Below are 18,098 nucleotides of genomic sequence, written 5' to 3'. Positions count from 1 at the left end.
TCTCACGAGAACTTGGAGTTACATGTTCATTTATAGAATGAAAGCTGTTTTCAGGTTTAATAAAAAATGAAATTACTTTAAAATAAATAAATAAGGCTGGTCGTAATGGTAGTATCATATCTAGTATCATAGTGGAGAGTAACTTATACTAGTGTCATGCATATGACACTAGTCCAAGTTACTACCTCCATAGTGTAAAAGAACATAATACAGTGTCATAGATGACTTCATTTATTAGCTTGTAAACTCATCCTTTCTCTGAAAGCGCTATGTTACAGTAACATATTATGTTACTCTAAACACCTCTCTCATCATTAACTACATGCCACATAAGCAAAATTTTCTTAGACTGCGCTATGTTACAACCTAAGTTACTCCCACTATGACTAGCCTCATGCATGCCAACTAGGTAATTTTGATAAGGTGTTATTATAGAATTAAATAAAGAAAGAAAGGGTCGAGTATCATATCATATGATACCGTATCATAATAAATGTTATGCTAGTATGTATCATGCATGACAATAAATAAAATATTATATAATATTAATATATGATATTATGCATAGTTAGTATCATACACTAGTATCATATGCATAATACTAATATATGATATTCCTCGTTACAACCAGACTAAACAGAGCACATTGGTCTTCAACCGCTAACAAACAACTGCGAGACGTGTCCCCGCCCAAGAAAACTGCATGAGACATGTGTTTCTAAAGTCTGAATTCAAAATTTGGAGAGTACGCGTTGCATCGTTTTCAAACGAAGGAGTACTTGGAAGTGCAGTCCACATCGTGCACAGCTCGTAGTTGGCAGCCGACCAGCCGTGGTAAATGCACACTGTTTATTTAATAGGAGAGAGGATGGCATGGTGTCATAAAAAAGGGGGGAGAGAACGGCGAGAGATGGCATTCCTCAGTCAAGAGCAGGCGGCGCCGGCATGGTTCCTCTCGCTGGCCTTCCTCGGCACCCTTTACGCCGCTGCATTCTCGTTCCGGTTCCTCGCCTACCTCGCGCTCTGCTTGCGCCGGCCGAAGGACCTCCGGCGCCGCTACGGCGCCTGGGCCGTCGTCACCGGCCCGACGTCCGGCATCGGCCGGTCCGTCGCCCTGGAGCTCGCCAGCCGGGGGCTCAACCTCGTGCTCGTCGACCTCAACGCCGCCAACCTCAAGGAAATCTCTCACACCGTCAGATCTCGCCACGCCGTGCAGACCAAGACCGTGGTGTTCGACCTCTCGCTCGTTTCTACTGCCCAAGGTAATTAAACTTGTACTACTACTCAAACTCAAGCACGGCACAGAAGCAAATAGCAACGAGTCGCTTCATCACTTTCATGGTGGCCGCCGGCGGCAGGTGACGAGGCGCTGCGGCGGCTCCGAGAGGCCGTGGCGGGGCTGGACGTGGGAGTGCTGGTGAACAACGCTGGGGTGGCGAAGCCGGGCGCCGTGTACCTGCACGAGGCCGACGTGGAGGCTTGTGTGAGGTTGATGCGGGTGAACCTGTGGGCGTTGACGGAGGTGACCGCCGCGGTGCTGCCGGGGATGGTGGAGCGGGGCAGGGGCGCCGTCGTCAACATGGGCTCAGCCTCGTCGGAGGCCATTCCCTCCTTCCCCCTCTACACCATGTACGCCGCCACCAAACGGTATGTCTTACACAAGCGGAGCATTTCGGTGGAGCAAATTTAATTCCTGTGGGTTCATTCCAAGCAGGTATGTCGCGCAGTTCTCCAGGAGCCTTTACGTTGAGTACAGAAGCAAAGGGATCGATGTGCAATGCCAGGTAATATATATATATTGCCCGTTACATGTTCGATCTCATATTTAGCTTCATCTGAGAGTCCCTTTTTTTTTGCGATAGATCTGAGAGTCCCTTTGATTAAATGGATTCCCATGGAAAATTGGAGGATTCTAATTCTAACTTTTCATACACGTTGGTTGTTTGATTGTATGATTGCAATCCATAGGATTTTTTTCCTTAGGATTTATTTGTACTACATTTGGTAGGGAACTTTCCATCCATTTCCAACACATGTAAAAGAAACAAATGATTTTCCTGCATGAAATCAAACAATCATGTATGTCATGACACTATATTCGTGTGCTTTGCTATTCCTGCGTTTTAGAATTCATGTGAATCAACGAGGCCCTGAATTGTTCCCGCAAAAAAAACGAGGCCCTGAATTGTTTCCCTATATAGAGATGATTGTTCAAAGACTAGAAGATATCCAGATTATTAGATAAGTACGTATGAACTACTGGGATAAAAAAATCTAGAATATGTAAGCTCAACATAATAAAACATACATAATATGTCACCCCAAAGGACAAGGAAGGCTTTAAAATGCACATTGAAGAGTTGCTGAAATTAGGAGCAATAGGAGAAAGTAGAAACCGGCATAGGTCGTTATGTGGGTCATCACTAAAATAGTTATAGGCAAATGAAGAAAGAGTCCTGATGACAACACTGTAGATGATGCTTATAACATTGCAAACAAACAATATTGGATTAATAGAATACAAGGAACCAAATATATTTCAAAATTCAATTTAAAACACTAATTTTGCAGTAAAAATGGCAGAAGAACCTATAGAATGGGTAACACTTGCATGTCCTCAAGTACATTTCAGTGGCTTCTGACAATCTTTGGACTAAAAAATGCACTCGTGTTACTCTAAAGAAAAATACAAAATATATTTAATGAAAATAAAGAATTCATGTAGGTATATGTAGAACATGATCTAATATTCTCTAAAGGTTTTTGGAAAAATACTGTATCACTCGACACTGTAGCATAAACTGTGAACGATTTTTAAATTCCAACTTCTTTTTAAAATTTATGAACATTTTTATAAAAAGTGAAAAACATTCAAAAGGCGAATGAATTTTGAAACTGCAAACATTTTTGAGAAAAAATAACATCTTTTAAACATGATGTTTTTTAAAAACAAATCCCAAAACATTTTCTGAAAATATGAACATTTTTTGAATTTGTGAGAAAATTTACAAACTGGAGCATTTTTTGAATTCCTGAACATTTTTTTGGAAAAACCACGAACAATTTTAGAGATTCTCAAACATTTTATTAATTTTTGAACAATATTTGAAAACAAGGACATTTTTTGAAATTCTAAGCTATTATTAAAAAGCACGAGCATGTTTAGAAATGCATGATTTTTTTAAAAAACATGAAAGTTTTTTGAATTTTTGAACAAAAATTGAATACAGGAATATTTTTTGAAATTCTCAACAAATTTTGAAACACAGGAATATCTTTTAGATTTCAAACATTTTAATAATTTTCAAACAATATTTTTAGTTCCTGCACATTTAGAAAAATAAAAATAAACTTGAGAAAGTAACAAACAAAAAAGGGAACAGAAAAGAAAGAAACAAAGAAAAAATAACAAAAGAAAAAAAAACAAAGAGGAGACTCGAGGAAGAAACAGAAGCGGACAAAAAGGGCCATTCCTGCGTCAAATAGGGTTTTCCCATTAAAACGAGCTCCCGGTGTGTAGAAATCCCTCAGGGGAGCCTTTCATCAAGATTTTGTAGGCCATCACCCAAAAAAAAGTTTTTTTTTTACTATAAAAAAATGTTTTTGTTGGCCTTCGTAAGTCCATGAGGCTTCTCATGACAAAGATAGTGAGAACTTTCCCGTGGAGATGTCCAAAGTTAACTGATGAACTGATCCAATTTAGAGTCGCATTCAGAAATGGCTCCTTGCGACAGTAACGCGATGCATTGTCATAGTATTTGCATTCTGTGCACGGTTGCGCTCTCGCTAACCAGCTAGCACTTTATCTCGTGCAGGCTCCGTTCTACGTGGCGACCAGGATGGTGTCGGTTCTGGCGGAGACCGGGCGGGCCGGGCGCCTCTCCATGCTCCTCATCGCCCCGACGCCCGGCGCGTACGCGCGCGCGGCGGTGCGCTGGATCGGCCACGGCCCGCCCGTCTGCGCCCCCAACCTCGGCCACCAGCTCCTGTGGTGCCTCGCCGCCGTCCTGCCGGACTTCGTCCACGACTGGCTCCGCATGCGCGAGCACCTGCAGCACAGAGCGGTGGCTCAGAGAGCGCCGAGACGTCGCGCTGGCGTGCCAACAACTCTCAAGTGAATTCCTGGTGTTCCACAGACCCACACGTTCTGGTGTTCGATTAACTGAACTCCCAATGAACTGAATCATGTAAGCGTATTTTGCAGAGGACATGCAATTATTTGTCCAGGTACTGCACCTCCACCGTTCGTTAATTAGTTGCATTCAACATTTACTGTTTGACAATGAGCGTGTACAATGCAAATGTTGCACAAGTGTTTAGGAAAAGGAAGTTGATTCGTTTTCCTTTTTGCCAGAAAACCTATCGGAGAGCGAAGTGCTTTTTCTTATGGAATCAATAACTCCCGAACGTCCGGATTTTAGCATCTCCTCCCGAACCATCTCGTTACCGTTGCACGAATCTTGGCAGTCTGCGCTTGCCACGTCATCACTGGGAGTCGTTCGGGAGGAAGCCAAAGTCGCCCGAACCACTCCCTCACTCTCCTCCTCCCGTTCGCCCCCCCCCCCCCCCCCCCACCACTCTCTTATCCACACTACACAACACCAGATGCCAGCGTTGGGCAGGCAGGAACGGCAGCGAAGGCCTCCGGCGGTTGGAGCAGGTCGCCGGGCGTGTGGATGGTGAGCGGCATGGCTGGGCTCCAGCGACGGCGGGCGTCCCCTCCACCGCATCCCCACCATGGACGGCCGGCCCCGAACTCCTTCGATGCCGCATCCCTGCCATGGACGGCCGCCCCCCAAATCCTCCCGGCGTCGCATCCTTGCAGGTCATCCAACGCTGCATCCCCGCCATGGACGGCCGGCCCTAAACTCCTCTACATGGGACCTTCGGGTAGGCGGGATGGGCTCGAGGCCGCGGTGGTGGCCGGAGGAGATCCAGTGGTGCCCCGGTGGTAGCGGCGGCGAGGGCGTGGCACTGGCTATAGGGGGGCGCTGCATGCGGGATCATTCCCGAGAGCAAGGGCTGCTGAAGCTCTTCGGCTGGTCCTGCCGCTCATGGAGCCGCCCGCCTCCGAGTGCTTTGTGCCACACTCCCCCTGCATCGCTTTCGGCAGCGGCGGGGACAGCGGGTCGCTGCCTGCTTACTGCGATGGCGCGTGCCTCGACGACGGGCCGACGAGGACCCGAGCCGCCGTGCCATTCAAGCCTCTTCGGCTGCTCCGCCTCGACCAAGCGGTCATGGTCGCGGCGGCCGCCGCCCAGGTGATCGCGCTTGTCGTCTACGTCCAGCTCTTCAGCATGGCCATCAACTCGCTCTCATTGTCACCAGCGTGAACCATCAAGCAGGTGTGTGCTCTGTCTTCACTAGCGAATAGTATCCATCGATAGCCATCAACTCGCTTTCATGCGTTTAGCTGTAATCTGCCTAATTTGTCAACAGAACAGAGATGATGCTACAGAGATTTTTGTTCAGATAAGAGGAGATGATCTAAAGTTGCCATGTTTACATGTTTTTCCACACACCATTTAAAAAATCATCTAAAGTTGCCATGGCAAGTTTGGAGTATTTTTCACACGTCGTTTAACAAATCATCTAAAGCTGCCATGGCAAGTTTGGAGTATTTTTTTCACACGCCAACTAGTAGATCATCTAAAGTTTAGCATGGCAACTTTTACTATGTTAGCCATACGAATAGCTTCAGATATGTTTGCACTTGCCATGGCAACTTAAGATGTGTTGCCATGGCAAGTTTACATGTTTTTCCCATCCATCATTTAAAACGATGATTTTCGACCATGGAAAATTAGCAATGTTCCCTATTTTCTTACAACTTAAGTTGTTTTTCCATGGCAATTCTTTTCTGTTTGGAGTATTTTTCACAAGCCAACTAAGAAATCATCTAAAGTTGCCATGGCAACTTTGGATTATTTTAATTCACACGCCAACTAACAAATCATCTAAAGTTTGCCATGGAACCTTTTACTACGACAACTTCAAATGTGTGCCATGCCAACTTAAGATATGTTGCCATGACAAGTTTAGATGATTTCTCACAACACCATTTTAAAAGATGATTTTTTACCCTTAATTGGCACGGCAAATTTAGCTAAATCGCATGGCAAGTTTTAACTTCTGTTGCGATGGCATTTTTCTTACTCTTTTATTTGCCATGGCAATTTTACAATTTTTTCCATGGCTAAATTACCTATATCGACATAGCAAATATTTAACTATTATTGCCATGGCAATTTTTTACTCTTTATTTACCATGGAACTTCCACATTATTTTTCCACGGCAAAATTACCCATATTGCCATGGCAAATTTAGTTAAATCACTTTGGAAATTTTTAACTTTTCTTGCCATGGCAATTTTTACTCTTTATTTTTGCCATGGCAAATTACATTTATTTCCATAGCTATATTACCTACATCAACATGGCAACATGGTAAGTTTCACTTTCATCAATTTTTTCAAGGGATTTTTACTTACAATGCAAATTGCCATGACTTTTTTCTTTTCATGCCATTGCATAAACAAAGATGTTTTTGTCCATGGAAAAAAAAATTTTGTTAAAGACGAATGGCATTTTTTGTTTTGCATCATTAGGAGTTTTCAGTTCTCATTTTTTTTCATTTCAATGGCAATTTGTTTTCATAGCATGGCAAAATCTGGGCTTTCTTTCACACCTCAAAATATGCTTTTTTTAGTCACGGTACAAACTGCGGCATAATGGGCTTTACGGGAGTAACAACAGGCCTGCACGTGAGCAATGCTAGGGGTTTGGGCTGGGGTTCCTCCCACCCCGAACCACTTCGTTCGATCGACACCCGCCCCTATAGCGAACGACTCGTTCGGGATGGGAATCTCCGAGACCGAATAGTCGGTACTTATCGGGGTCCTATTTGTAATGTTTTTGCTTCTTCTTTTTCAATTCTTGAAGGCAATTGTGTTTAGAGAAACATTTTTTTCGCCATATATATTTTTTAATATATTGCCATGATGGCAACTTTCGTAGTGTAAACTTCATTTCTTTTTCCCATGTTGTATCCATATATATGCAAAACTTCATGGCAACTTTTCGTAGTGTAGACTTTGTAGGATGGCAACTTAAGATGTTTCAAAACTGTTTCCATGAACATGGCAATTTTATTAAAAAGGGTAGTGCGGTTGTCATATCTTATTCGAAGAACGTTACCATGGTACTTAAGATGTTCATTTGTCATGGCAAAGTTCTCATTTTTTAACAGGGCAATTTTTAAGTTAGACCCATGGCAATTTTAGATCTTTTTCCATATCCAAATAATCATTTTTAACCATTGCAAAGTTATTTTCTGCTACCATGGCATTTTTATTGTCTGAAACATGGCATTTTTTACTTTTGTTAACCATGGCAAACTGATTTTTTTATGTCTTTTTCTTAATGGAAGTGGATCAGCAACCATGGCATTTTTACACTAAACTTTTTTGTTTTGCTTTGAAGGCAAGGAGTTCCTTTTTCTTCTTCATCTTTTTACTGTTTTTTTTTTGTTTTACTTTTCCTGATTTTTTGGGCTTTCTATTCACGTCTTTGAAGAGGCCCAGCAAGTTGGGCTATTGGGGCATTTTTTAGATCGTGCTGATGGGGTAGTTCGGGCTGAAGGGGTTTCGTCCCGAACCTTTTCGTTCGGTAAAAGGTGCATCCCCAGCGAACGAGTCGTTCGGTCTGGCGCTCCTCCAGACCGAACGATCGGGAGTTATCGGGGTCACTACGCGAAAAATGTATTTTACCTTGTGTTTCTCGATACTTTGAGTGTAAATTATCGGTCACTCGGCTTACGCCACTCTATACCCGTGGTGCACTTTGGGGGTGTTTGGTTTCAGGGACTTTTTTGTGTTGGGACTAAAAAAGCCTCTAAAAATGCCTAGCAAACCAAACAGGAAGGGACTTTTTTAGGACTTTTTGCTAAAAGTCCTTAGAAGCACCTTCTTGAGAGTCTTTTTAAAAAAGTCTTAGGGACTAGAAAAAGTCCTAAGACTAGAGAACCAAACACCACCTTTGACATGTGCCTCAGTGCACTGCCACATACGGCATGACACCCTTTAAAAACTCTCGGTGTTCGGGTGTTAAAGCAAAGTGTTTTAGAGGCCCGCACGGTGGATAGCAGTGCCACGCGGTCGTGCTCGTTGCAGTTCACGGCACCGTGACAGGGTTGTACGTACGCTGTGTGCCATGCTTACGCCGTGTGCCTTCAACAACACACACGGCATAAATACAGGTCGGCAGATGGTTATTCGCACGGAACGCCGGTGTGGTGGCCGTCTAGATTCCGATGCCGCTGTTAATGGAGGCATAACGCCCACAATCATTGTTTACCTACCTCGCCAGCCCTCGCCTCGCCTACAAATACCTTCCTCCTTCGCCACCACCTGCCCTCGAGCTGTTGACATGAATTTTGACCAAGATAAAATAAAATGCATAAACCACATAAATATAAATGCAAAACGGCAAAAATCTGTTTTATAATGAAAATAATCAATTTAACGAATATAATCAACTGCTCAAATCGATGACCGACAAAAATAGGCATATTATATACTCGAACGTTGATAATGCACACATTAAACCGACAATTATAAAATATGGCAAAACAAATCAACATTCATCAAGTTTTGCCTTATATTCGAACGTTGATACGTGCATCGTCGCTGACGGATAGAATTCTAATGTTACAATAAAACCATGAAGTCAAAGACAACACCGGTGCCGGCGAAATATAACACGTACAAGTGCGGCTTCACCGAACTACCATTGTGTATTAACTAAATGAATACCATTGATTCATTGGGTAACAATGCATACGTACAGACATGTATAAGCTGTGCGTACATGAGATAACTTGTATTGCCAGACAGGCAGACACATAATGGATTCCTTCTTCTGATCCCATGCATAGACATGCATGCATGTGTATTAGGCGCAATGGGCCCAAGCCCAACCGTGCTATACGCCTCAATAAAGAGAGACCATGTCTGCAAAGTAACTGGCTGATGGGACCTTGCCGGTTAATTAGTGATTAAAGAAATAGAAAACAAAAGGGCAAGGAGCAGCCTCCCTCCCATGATCCCACGATCAAGCGTGGGCGTGCTCCCACGTCTTCCACGATGGTGACGTGCATGTTAAACACTCCACGCGCGCCGCAGCCTCCAAGGCACCAGCGTTGCACTCCCACGCTCCCCTATAAATACCAGGCAGTCAGACTGCTCTAAGGTTGGCCCTGAGTTTGTTTATTTCCTCTGCCAAAAATCATACACACACAGTAGCACAAAAGGAGAGAAGGAGGCAGACGTGCAGGAGGTTTGAAAGGTGAAATTCCATGGCTCTCCTCTAGCCCCTGGTTTGGCCATTGTGGTACAGGCCAGGGAGCTTTTTTCTTCTTCTTCTCCTAAATTTCAGCCCTTGGTCCGGCCATCACGGTACAAATCAAGGGGCATGTTTCATATTCCGAAAATTCTTGTTCTTGGTTCGGCCATCGCGGTACAAATCAAGGAGCATATTTCATCTCCCCAAAATTCTTGCCCTTAGTCCGGCCATTGCGGTACAGACTAAGGTGTATGTTTAATCTATCTCAAAATTTTGCCTTTGAGTTGGCCATTTTGGTACAGACTAAAGAGTATGTTGCTTCCATCCCAAAATTTTGTCCTTGGTTCGGCCATCGTGGTACAAACCAAGGAGCATGTTATATCTACCCCAAACTTTCACCTTTGGCTTGGCCATCGCGGTACGAGTCAAGGAGCGTGCATGGTTCTTGTAAGCACGGTTCCTTTAAATGTTGCGTGCACTTTGTCCCATTGATCTCCGTCTTGGTTCGGTCCCTTTAGCGATACAAGCCAAGATGAACGCCTCGTTCCTTGGTTTGGTCTCTATACATGGATACAAATCAAGAGAGTGTCATAGGTGCGAAAACCTCATAAAAATTTGACTTAATTTGGTCATCACAAAAAAATGGATATGACTAAGTTGGAATGAAATTACGAACGCACTAAACTAAACTCATGATAATCTCTTGTTTGGTTGTGCTACTGGCATTATGTGTCATGCTAGTCGCAATACAAACAAGAGCATAAAAATATATTCCCTCACTTGGTTACGCTGCACGCGGGCATTATCTTAATGCCACACGGTGTTAGTAGTAATACAAGCAGGGCAAGACTTAATTAAAAAATGTGTTCACGATACACACCTAGAAACCAAAATCATGCCAGATAAATGATAAAACATGTTGCATCATAAAAAAACCAATCTTACTTGGTTGCGCTACACGTGGGCATTATCATAATGCTACACGGTGTTAGTAGTAATACAAGTAAGAGAAAATTAAACAAAGTATTCAGGCCACATATTTGGTCCAAAGTCAAATAAAACATGTCATGAAATGCTCCAATGCTATAAGAGCCTAAACTATTAGCATCGTCATAAATGGATATCACAAACTCACTTTACTTGGGTTATGCTACACACTAGCGCTAATGAAATGACGCTATGTGGAGTTTTGCTAATATCATGTGAGGTACAAACATAAACAAAAAAGATAGATGTCATACGACTCATGCAACACCATAATTGCTCCACAAACCTTTGCTTGGTTACGCTGCACGCGGGCATTATCTTAGTGTCACGCGGTGTTAGTAGTAATACAGGTAAAGCAGAACTTAATAAAAATAAGTTCACTCCACATCCACATATGCGTACAAAATTCATGCAAAATACATGATAAGGCATATCTCATGTAGCCCACATAAGCTTTAAACAATAAAAAATATGATAAACAAACTCCATTCGGGTCAAGCTATACGTGTGTGTCATATCATTGCACCGCGTGGTTAGTATTGATACCGTGTGAAATCAAAGTCAACAAAATATGGCACATATCATATGCACTATAAAAAGCATCAAAATTGTGTCGGAAAGCTTCAGTCCATTACGCTACACACGGGCACCATATCAGTGTCGCGCGGTGATAGTAGTAATGCGATGATGCAAAAATTATTAAAATTGGCATGTCACATATATCCATGCCACCAAAACCAAAGATGTCATATAAAATTCCCAAAGAAAAATATATACATATCCTATATGCCAAACGTAGGATAAAACTATGCCTAGCCAAAATCAACCTGCATTACGCATATAAGTGAGGTTGAACACACAAAATGGTTGCATGCTAGGAAATATATGCCCAAACATCACACATAAAAATCATAGAGGAGTACTTGCATGGAACCAAACTTCAAGCTCACCAACCAGGAGTTCGTCGTCGACCGCGAAGAGGATTTCTCTTTTAGTATATTGTAATAGGCATGTGATGTAATCCTGTGTAATAGATATGTTGGAATTCTTAATCATGGGTTTTCTCTTCGGAGATGTAATTAACAGAATTTTTATGTAAATGTAAGAGTTCTGGAAATAAAGTACCTGCAATGTTTGATTCTCTTTTTATTTTATGCATCTAAATTTCACTCTGTATCAATGACGTGGACGCGTGTTCTCACGCCTGCCATTTTCCCGTCATCTGATTCTAGCACGCCCGGTGGGACCTATTTCTCCCCTCATCTTCGAATTCCAAAATAGGATTGCAACACATGAATTTCCATAGTACATAAAACATAAAATATTATGTACGCATACACGGAAAAAAGATGAAGAAAACTAATATATGGTTTTCTTTAGTTTGAAGGTATGGATGGTCAAGTGCCGCAGTCGGTCACGCTCCGCATTGGAGACATTTGGCTTGATGTGCCAGTTGGTCCATGTGCGGCTTCAACAAATCAACATCTGGATAGTATGACTGCATCACCAACTGAACATGACCAAGGAATGGAAGTCTTCTCTGCACTCAAGTTTGGGGAAAGTATGAGGGTAGACAAAGAAGGAAAAGGGAAGACAATGGACAAATTCCACTATGAGCAACCTATGAATGTGGGCAATACCATGATTATATTTCCCTCCTCATCGTTTCTGCATGGAAGGACGTCAAAGGTTCAGAATAAAGTTCAATTTGATGCTTCAGAGCCCATTCTTCCACTGGCCGATAAATCCATTGGAGAATGCTCTGAGACGGTTCTCAAGTTTTCCCTTGAATGCAAGAAAAAGCACCCCAATCCCCATGGCTATGAAACACGTCATGTGAACCCAACATCAACATTGTCAAGCCCCTTGTCGCCATCTCTGACTTCTTTTGATTCGATGTGCCCTCAACCTCAGCGAAGAAATGTTCGCCATGTCAACCTTCACGATATTAAGGTCGGCAAAGTCCGTGTCCAGTTCCCCAAGAGTGTGGACAACAATCATCCAGACCGTCTTTTTCATATCAGCAAGGGTGGTATAAGAATTCATACTACGGTGACTGGAAACCCTTCAACAGTTGTTGCCTTCATCAGGTTCATCTGGAAAAAGTATCTTAATCATGCCAAGTGTCGTGTTGTCGGCCTTGACTGTGAATACACTAGATATGTCCACAGCAAAGAGCGTAAGAAGCTTCCGCTTGAGCAACAAGTTGCTCTCTCTAATCAAGAGCCACAACGCGCTGATGTCTTGCAACTTTGTGTGGGAAAGCATTGCCTAATTTACCAGCTATACCAGGCTCAGGCCAGGAGTTTTATCCCTCCACTTCTCCGCCGCTTCCTTGACAGTGACACAGTTGAATTTGCGGGTGCCGCCATTGGCAATGACATCAAAAAACTCAAGTTCTATAACTTGGGTATCAGAAAACCCGTCGATGTGCAGGGACTGGGTATCAAGGTTCATAATAGAAAAGCTGGCAACTTGGCCTCATTGGATAAGCTAGCAAAGATGGTTGCAAACATAAGTCTTAACAAGGACAAAAGCATCACTTTCAGTCAGTGGGAAAAGTCCAACCTGGACCATGACAAGATCAAGTATGCATGTCTGGATGCCTATGCGAGCTTCGAGGTTTATAGGCGACATTCCAACATAACTGGTTATCTTAGGACCCACTGAAATGTTTGTTCCTGAGTGAAATATGTAACCCGTTATCTTAGTGCATGTTGAAATGTTTGTTCCTAGGTGAAATATGTAAGAAAAAGGTTGTTCAGTCTTTATCAAAGAAAAGGATGTACATGACCATTGTTTCTTTATATTATGGTTATGCCTATTTCACTGGGTGCATTTTTAATATGATGATGTAAGGAAACAAATGTTTTGGTATCATCATAAAAGAATTCCTTATAGGAGACGAGTGAAATCTGAATAGAAATGATACAGATTTCACACCAATGCTTGCAATACAAACATTGCCACATTAGGTTTCGCTACACACTTAATTTAGGTGTTGTAAAAAAATCACTCCATACCCTCATGAGTCTAAACTAGGGCACCCAAAAAAATACACTCCAATAAACTTACGAGTCTAAACTGTGATAGAAAAAATATATTACTCCATACCCTCATGAGTATAAACTGGGGCACACAGAAAAATACACTCCATACCCTCACGAGTCTAAACTGGGGCACCTTAAAAAAACATATACTCCAATAACTTATGAGTCACTATGCCTTATAACAAAAAAATACTCCAACAACTTACGAGGATAAACTGAGATGCAAAAAAAAATCATCTAAAATACTCCGTACCCTCACGAGTATAAACTGGGGCACAAAAAAATTACTCGAAGAACTTATGAGTATAAACTGTGATGCAAACAAAAAAAATCATCAAACGTACTCGGTACCCTCACGAGTCTAAACTGGGGCACACAAAAAATACTCCAACTACTTACGAGTATAAACTGTGGTGCAAAAAAAATAGCAAAAAAAACCACTCTACACCCTCATGAGTGTAAACTAGGGCACACAAAAATATACTCCAACTACTTACAAGTATAAACTGTGATGCAAGGAAAGAATCATCAAACATACTCCATACCCTCATGAGTGTAAACTGGGGCACACAAAAAAAAATACTCCAATGACTTACGAGTATAAACTGTGATGAAAAAAAATCAAATTATCATAATTACTCCACACCCTTATGAGTATAAACTGGGGCAAAAAAAAGAAAATATACTCCAATGACTTACGAGTATAAACTGTGACATAAAAATAAAAATAACCACACCCATATGAGTATAAACTGGGGCACACAAAAAAATACTCCAACAACTTACGAGTATAAACTTCATAAGCTTAAACCGTCGTACAAAAAAAACGGTACGTACATTCATTTATAAAAAAATTACTCCAAGAACTTACGAGTATAAACTGTGATGCAAACAAAAAAGTCATCAAACGTACTCCATATCCTCACGAGTCTAAACTGAGGCACCTAAAAAATATATACTCCATACACTCAAGAGTCTAAACTGGGTCACCACCCACCCACCCCCCCCCCCCCCAAAACAATACTCCATACCCTCATGAGTATAAACTGTGGCACAAGATTTTTTTTTACTCCAATGACTTACGAGTATAATCTGTGATGCAAAAAGAAATCATCAAAAATACTCCACATCCTCATGAGTGTAAACTGGGTCAAACATTTTTTTTACTCCAACGACTTACGAGTATAAACTGTGATGCAAAAAGAAAAAAAAGAAACAAACATCAAACGTATTCCATGCTCTCATGAGCATAAAACCATGGTACAAAAAGTAGTATGTAAAAAAAATATACAGGTGCACATGATTGAAAATATTTCTCATGCATAAAAACAATAGCATCACTATCGAGCGACGAACCAAGCCCATATATAGGCTTCCCGAAACGCCATTAGTGAGCGACTCATTAATTCATGCATATAAGGACAAAAAAATCTCATGGCTGAATGAACAACGGACCAAGCCCATGTACGGGCTTCCCGGCACGCCAACCATGAGAAAGATGCAAGTTCATATCTTAAAAGCGAGCATCTTATATCTAAAAGAATGATCTTAACAACTTTATGTCGATCAAGTTCGTATATAGCTTGCCGGCACGTCATTGTGAGATCAAAAAAAAATCTGCACACTTATGGGACAAGATGCACGGTTGTTAATGGTCTAAAGGTAGACTACGTGCATGGATCCATCTATAGAATATTCATCAAATCTATGATGCCGCTGCATGTATAAGGAAAAAGGCATGAGGTGTAGTACCTAAGCAAAGAGTAGGTATACGCCCGAAATCAAACAGGATTGTTCTGCCCAATCGTACCCCAACCTTCCTGCAATATTAAAGGAACAAAAAATAAAGGGGCAATTAGAGTACATAAATCATGTATGTACTTGTATATCTAAATGAACTAATAACAAACTTACCAGCATCTCGGTTTAAAAGCTCAGATTCGATCTTCAGCGGAGGATGTTAATTTTATCCCTACCAAAAGAAAGGGATGTCATGAATGAGGATCATCCATGATAAGGATGTGAACACAAATAAAAAAATGCACAATAATGCATACCTTATAACCAAGGAATATAGCAAGTCAGCTGGAGAATCTAGACTTAGTGGCAGAAAAAAAATCTGCCCCAGGTAAATAGAGTTCCCTTGTGAGACGGCAGGAAGAAGATATATGTAAAGGGGAAGGTATGCGCTCCGGCCGGACCCTAACTATATAGCAGAAGGCCAATGACTTGTAATAGACTTTCAAGGTTGAGTCCTTATCCAACGAAACGCAGACATGGCTAAGTAATATCTAGCTGGACGTTTAAACAAAATAAGCGCATCGCTAGCACTAGCATGAATATATAGGACACAAGTATGAAATGGAATGGGTCTATATATATTTTCGAGCTCTGAAACCGAATCAAAGAAATATTCGCTTCCAGATCTCGAGAGGCATCTGTTGACATGGATTTTGACCAAGATAAAATAAAATGCATAGACCACATAAATGTAAATGCAAAACGGCAAAAATCCGTTTTATAATGAAAATAATCAATTTAACGAATATAATCAACTGCTCAAATCGATGACCGACAAAAATAGGCATATTATATATTCGAACGTTGATAATGCACACATTAAACCGACAATTATAAAATATGGCAAAACAAATCAACATTCATCAAGTTTTGCCCTATATTCGAACGTTGATATGTGCATCGTCGCTGACGGATAGAATTCTAATGTTACAATAAAACCACGAAGTCAAAGACAACACCGGTGCCGGCGAAATATAACACGTACAAGTGCGGCTCCACCGAACTACCATTGTGTATTAACTAAATGAATACCATTGATTCATTGGGTAACAATGCATACGTACAGACATGTATAAGCTGTGCGTACATGAGATAACTTGTATGGCCAGACACATAATGGATTCCTTCTTCTGATCCCATGCATAGACATGCATGCATGTGTATTAGGCGCAATGGGCCCAAGCCCAACCGTGCTATACGCCTCAATAAAGAGAGACCATGTCGCAAAGTAACTGATTGATGGGACCTTGCCGGTTAATTAGAGACTAAAGAAATAGAAAACAAAAGGGCAAGGAGCAGCCTCCCTCCCATGATCCCACGATCAAGCGTGGGCGTGCTCCCACGTCTTCCACGATGGTGACGTGCATGTTAAACACTCCACGCGCGCCGCAGCCTCCAAGGCACCAGCGTTGCACTCCCACGCTCCCCTATAAATACCAGGCAGTCAGACTGCTCTAAGGTTGGCCCTGAGTTTGTTTATTTCCTCTGCCAAAAATCATACACACACAGTAGCACAAAAGGAGAGAAGGAGGCAGACGTGCAGGAGGTTTGAAAGGTGAAATTCCATGGCTCTCCTCTAGCCCCTGGTTTGGCCATTGTGGTACAGGCCAGGGAGCTTTTTTCTTCTTCTTCTCCTAAATTTTCAGCCCTTGGTCCGGCCATCACGGTACAAATCAAGGGGCATGTTTCATATTCCGAAAATTCTTGTTCTTGGTTCGGCCATCGCGGTACAAATCAAGGAGCATATTTCATCTCCCCAAAATTCTTGCCCTTAGTCCGGCCATTGCGGTACAGACTAAGGTGTATGTTTAATCTATCTCAAAATTTTGCCTTTGAGTTGGCCATTTTGGTACAGACTAAAGAGTATGTTGCTTCCATCCCAAAATTTTGTCCTTGGTTCGGCCATCGTGGTACAAACCAAGGAGCATGTTATATCTACCCCAAACTTTCACCTTTGGCTTGGCCATCGCGGTACGAGTCAAGGAGCGTGCATGGTTCTTGTAAGCACGGTTCCTTTAAATGTTGCGTGCACTTTGTCCCATTGATCTCCGTCTTGGTTCGGTCCCTTTAGCGATACAAGCCAAGATGAACGCCTCGTTCCTTGGTTTGGTCTCTATACATGGATACAAATCAAGAGAGTGTCATAGGTGCGAAAACCTCATAAAAATTTGACTTAATTTGGTCATCACAAAAAAATGGATATGACTAAGTTGGAATGAAATTACGAACGCACTAAACTAAACTCATGATAATCTCTTGTTTGGTTGTGCTACTGGCATTATGTGTCATGCTAGTCGCAATACAAACAAGAGCATAAAAATATATTCCCTCACTTGGTTACGCTGCACGCGGGCATTATCTTAATGCCACACGGTGTTAGTAGTAATACAAGCAGGGCAAGACTTAATTAAAAAATGTGTTCACGATACACACCTAGAAACCAAAATCATGCCAGATAAATGATAAAACATGTTGCATCATAAAAAAACCAATCTTACTTGGTTGCGCTACACGTGGGCATTATCATAATGCTACACGGTGTTAGTAGTAATACAAGTAAGAGAAAATTAAACAAAGTATTCAGGCCACATATTTGGTCCAAAGTCAAATAAAACATGTCATGAAATGCTCCAATGCTATAAGAGCCTAAACTATTAGCATCGTCATAAATGGATATCACAAACTCACTTTACTTGGGTTATGCTACACACTAGCGCTAATGAAATGACGCTATGTGGAGTTAGTGCTAATATCTTGTGTGGTACAAACATAAACAAAAAAGATAGATGTCATACGACTCATGCAACACCATAATTGCTCCACAAGCCTTTGCTTGGTTACGCTGCATGCGGGCATTATCTTAGTGTCACGCGGTGTTAGTAGTAATACAGGTAAAGCAGAACTTATGGTCTTTGGTCA

At 41.8% G+C, this 18,098-nt stretch overlaps 1 protein-coding gene across 4 annotated transcripts; it reads left to right on the top strand.

Moving 5' to 3' along the window:
• The first annotated feature begins 872 nt into the window (after positions 1 to 872).
• Positions 873 to 7,016, top strand: LOC123164734 (very-long-chain 3-oxoacyl-CoA reductase 1). 4 transcript variants are annotated; one of them, XR_006482612.1, is made up of 6 exons: positions 873 to 1,262; positions 1,359 to 1,647; positions 1,715 to 1,784; positions 3,816 to 4,227; positions 4,355 to 5,345; positions 6,710 to 7,016. XR_006482612.1 is itself a non-coding variant. In XM_044582281.1 (4 exons), exons 1-4 carry the CDS (start codon positions 911 to 913, stop codon positions 4,116 to 4,118), a joined length of 1,014 nt encoding a protein of 337 aa, XP_044438216.1. In that variant the 5' UTR covers positions 873 to 910; the 3' UTR covers positions 4,119 to 4,344. The 4 variants fall into 4 exon arrangements, 1 of the variants encoding a protein (XP_044438216.1); XR_006482613.1 differs by lacking the exon at positions 6,710 to 7,016 and having other exon boundaries at positions 1,359 to 1,629; positions 4,355 to 5,505; XR_006482611.1 differs by lacking the exon at positions 6,710 to 7,016 and having other exon boundaries at positions 4,355 to 5,505.
• The last annotated feature ends 11,082 nt before the right edge of the window (positions 7,017 to 18,098 follow it).

The sequence above is a fragment of the Triticum aestivum genome, chromosome 7D (assembly GCF_018294505.1).
Source record: "Triticum aestivum cultivar Chinese Spring chromosome 7D, IWGSC CS RefSeq v2.1, whole genome shotgun sequence".
Classification (NCBI taxonomy): Eukaryota; Viridiplantae; Streptophyta; class Magnoliopsida; order Poales; family Poaceae; genus Triticum; species Triticum aestivum.
Note: the sequence above shows the minus strand (reverse complement) of the source record. Positions and strands in the feature narration are given on the sequence as shown.

Excerpts from the sequence above, each read along its gene's own strand:
- LOC123164734 (XM_044582281.1), top strand. The coding sequence starts at position 911 with ATGGCATTCCTCAGTCAAGAGCAGGCGGCGCCGGCATGGTTCCTCTCG. Across the intron at positions 1,648-1,714 it reads ATGTACGCCGCCACCAAACG|GTATGTCGCGCAGTTCTCCA; the intron begins GTATGTCTTACA and ends CATTCCAAGCAG. Across the intron at positions 1,785-3,815 it reads GGATCGATGTGCAATGCCAG|GCTCCGTTCTACGTGGCGAC; the intron begins GTAATATATATA and ends TATCTCGTGCAG.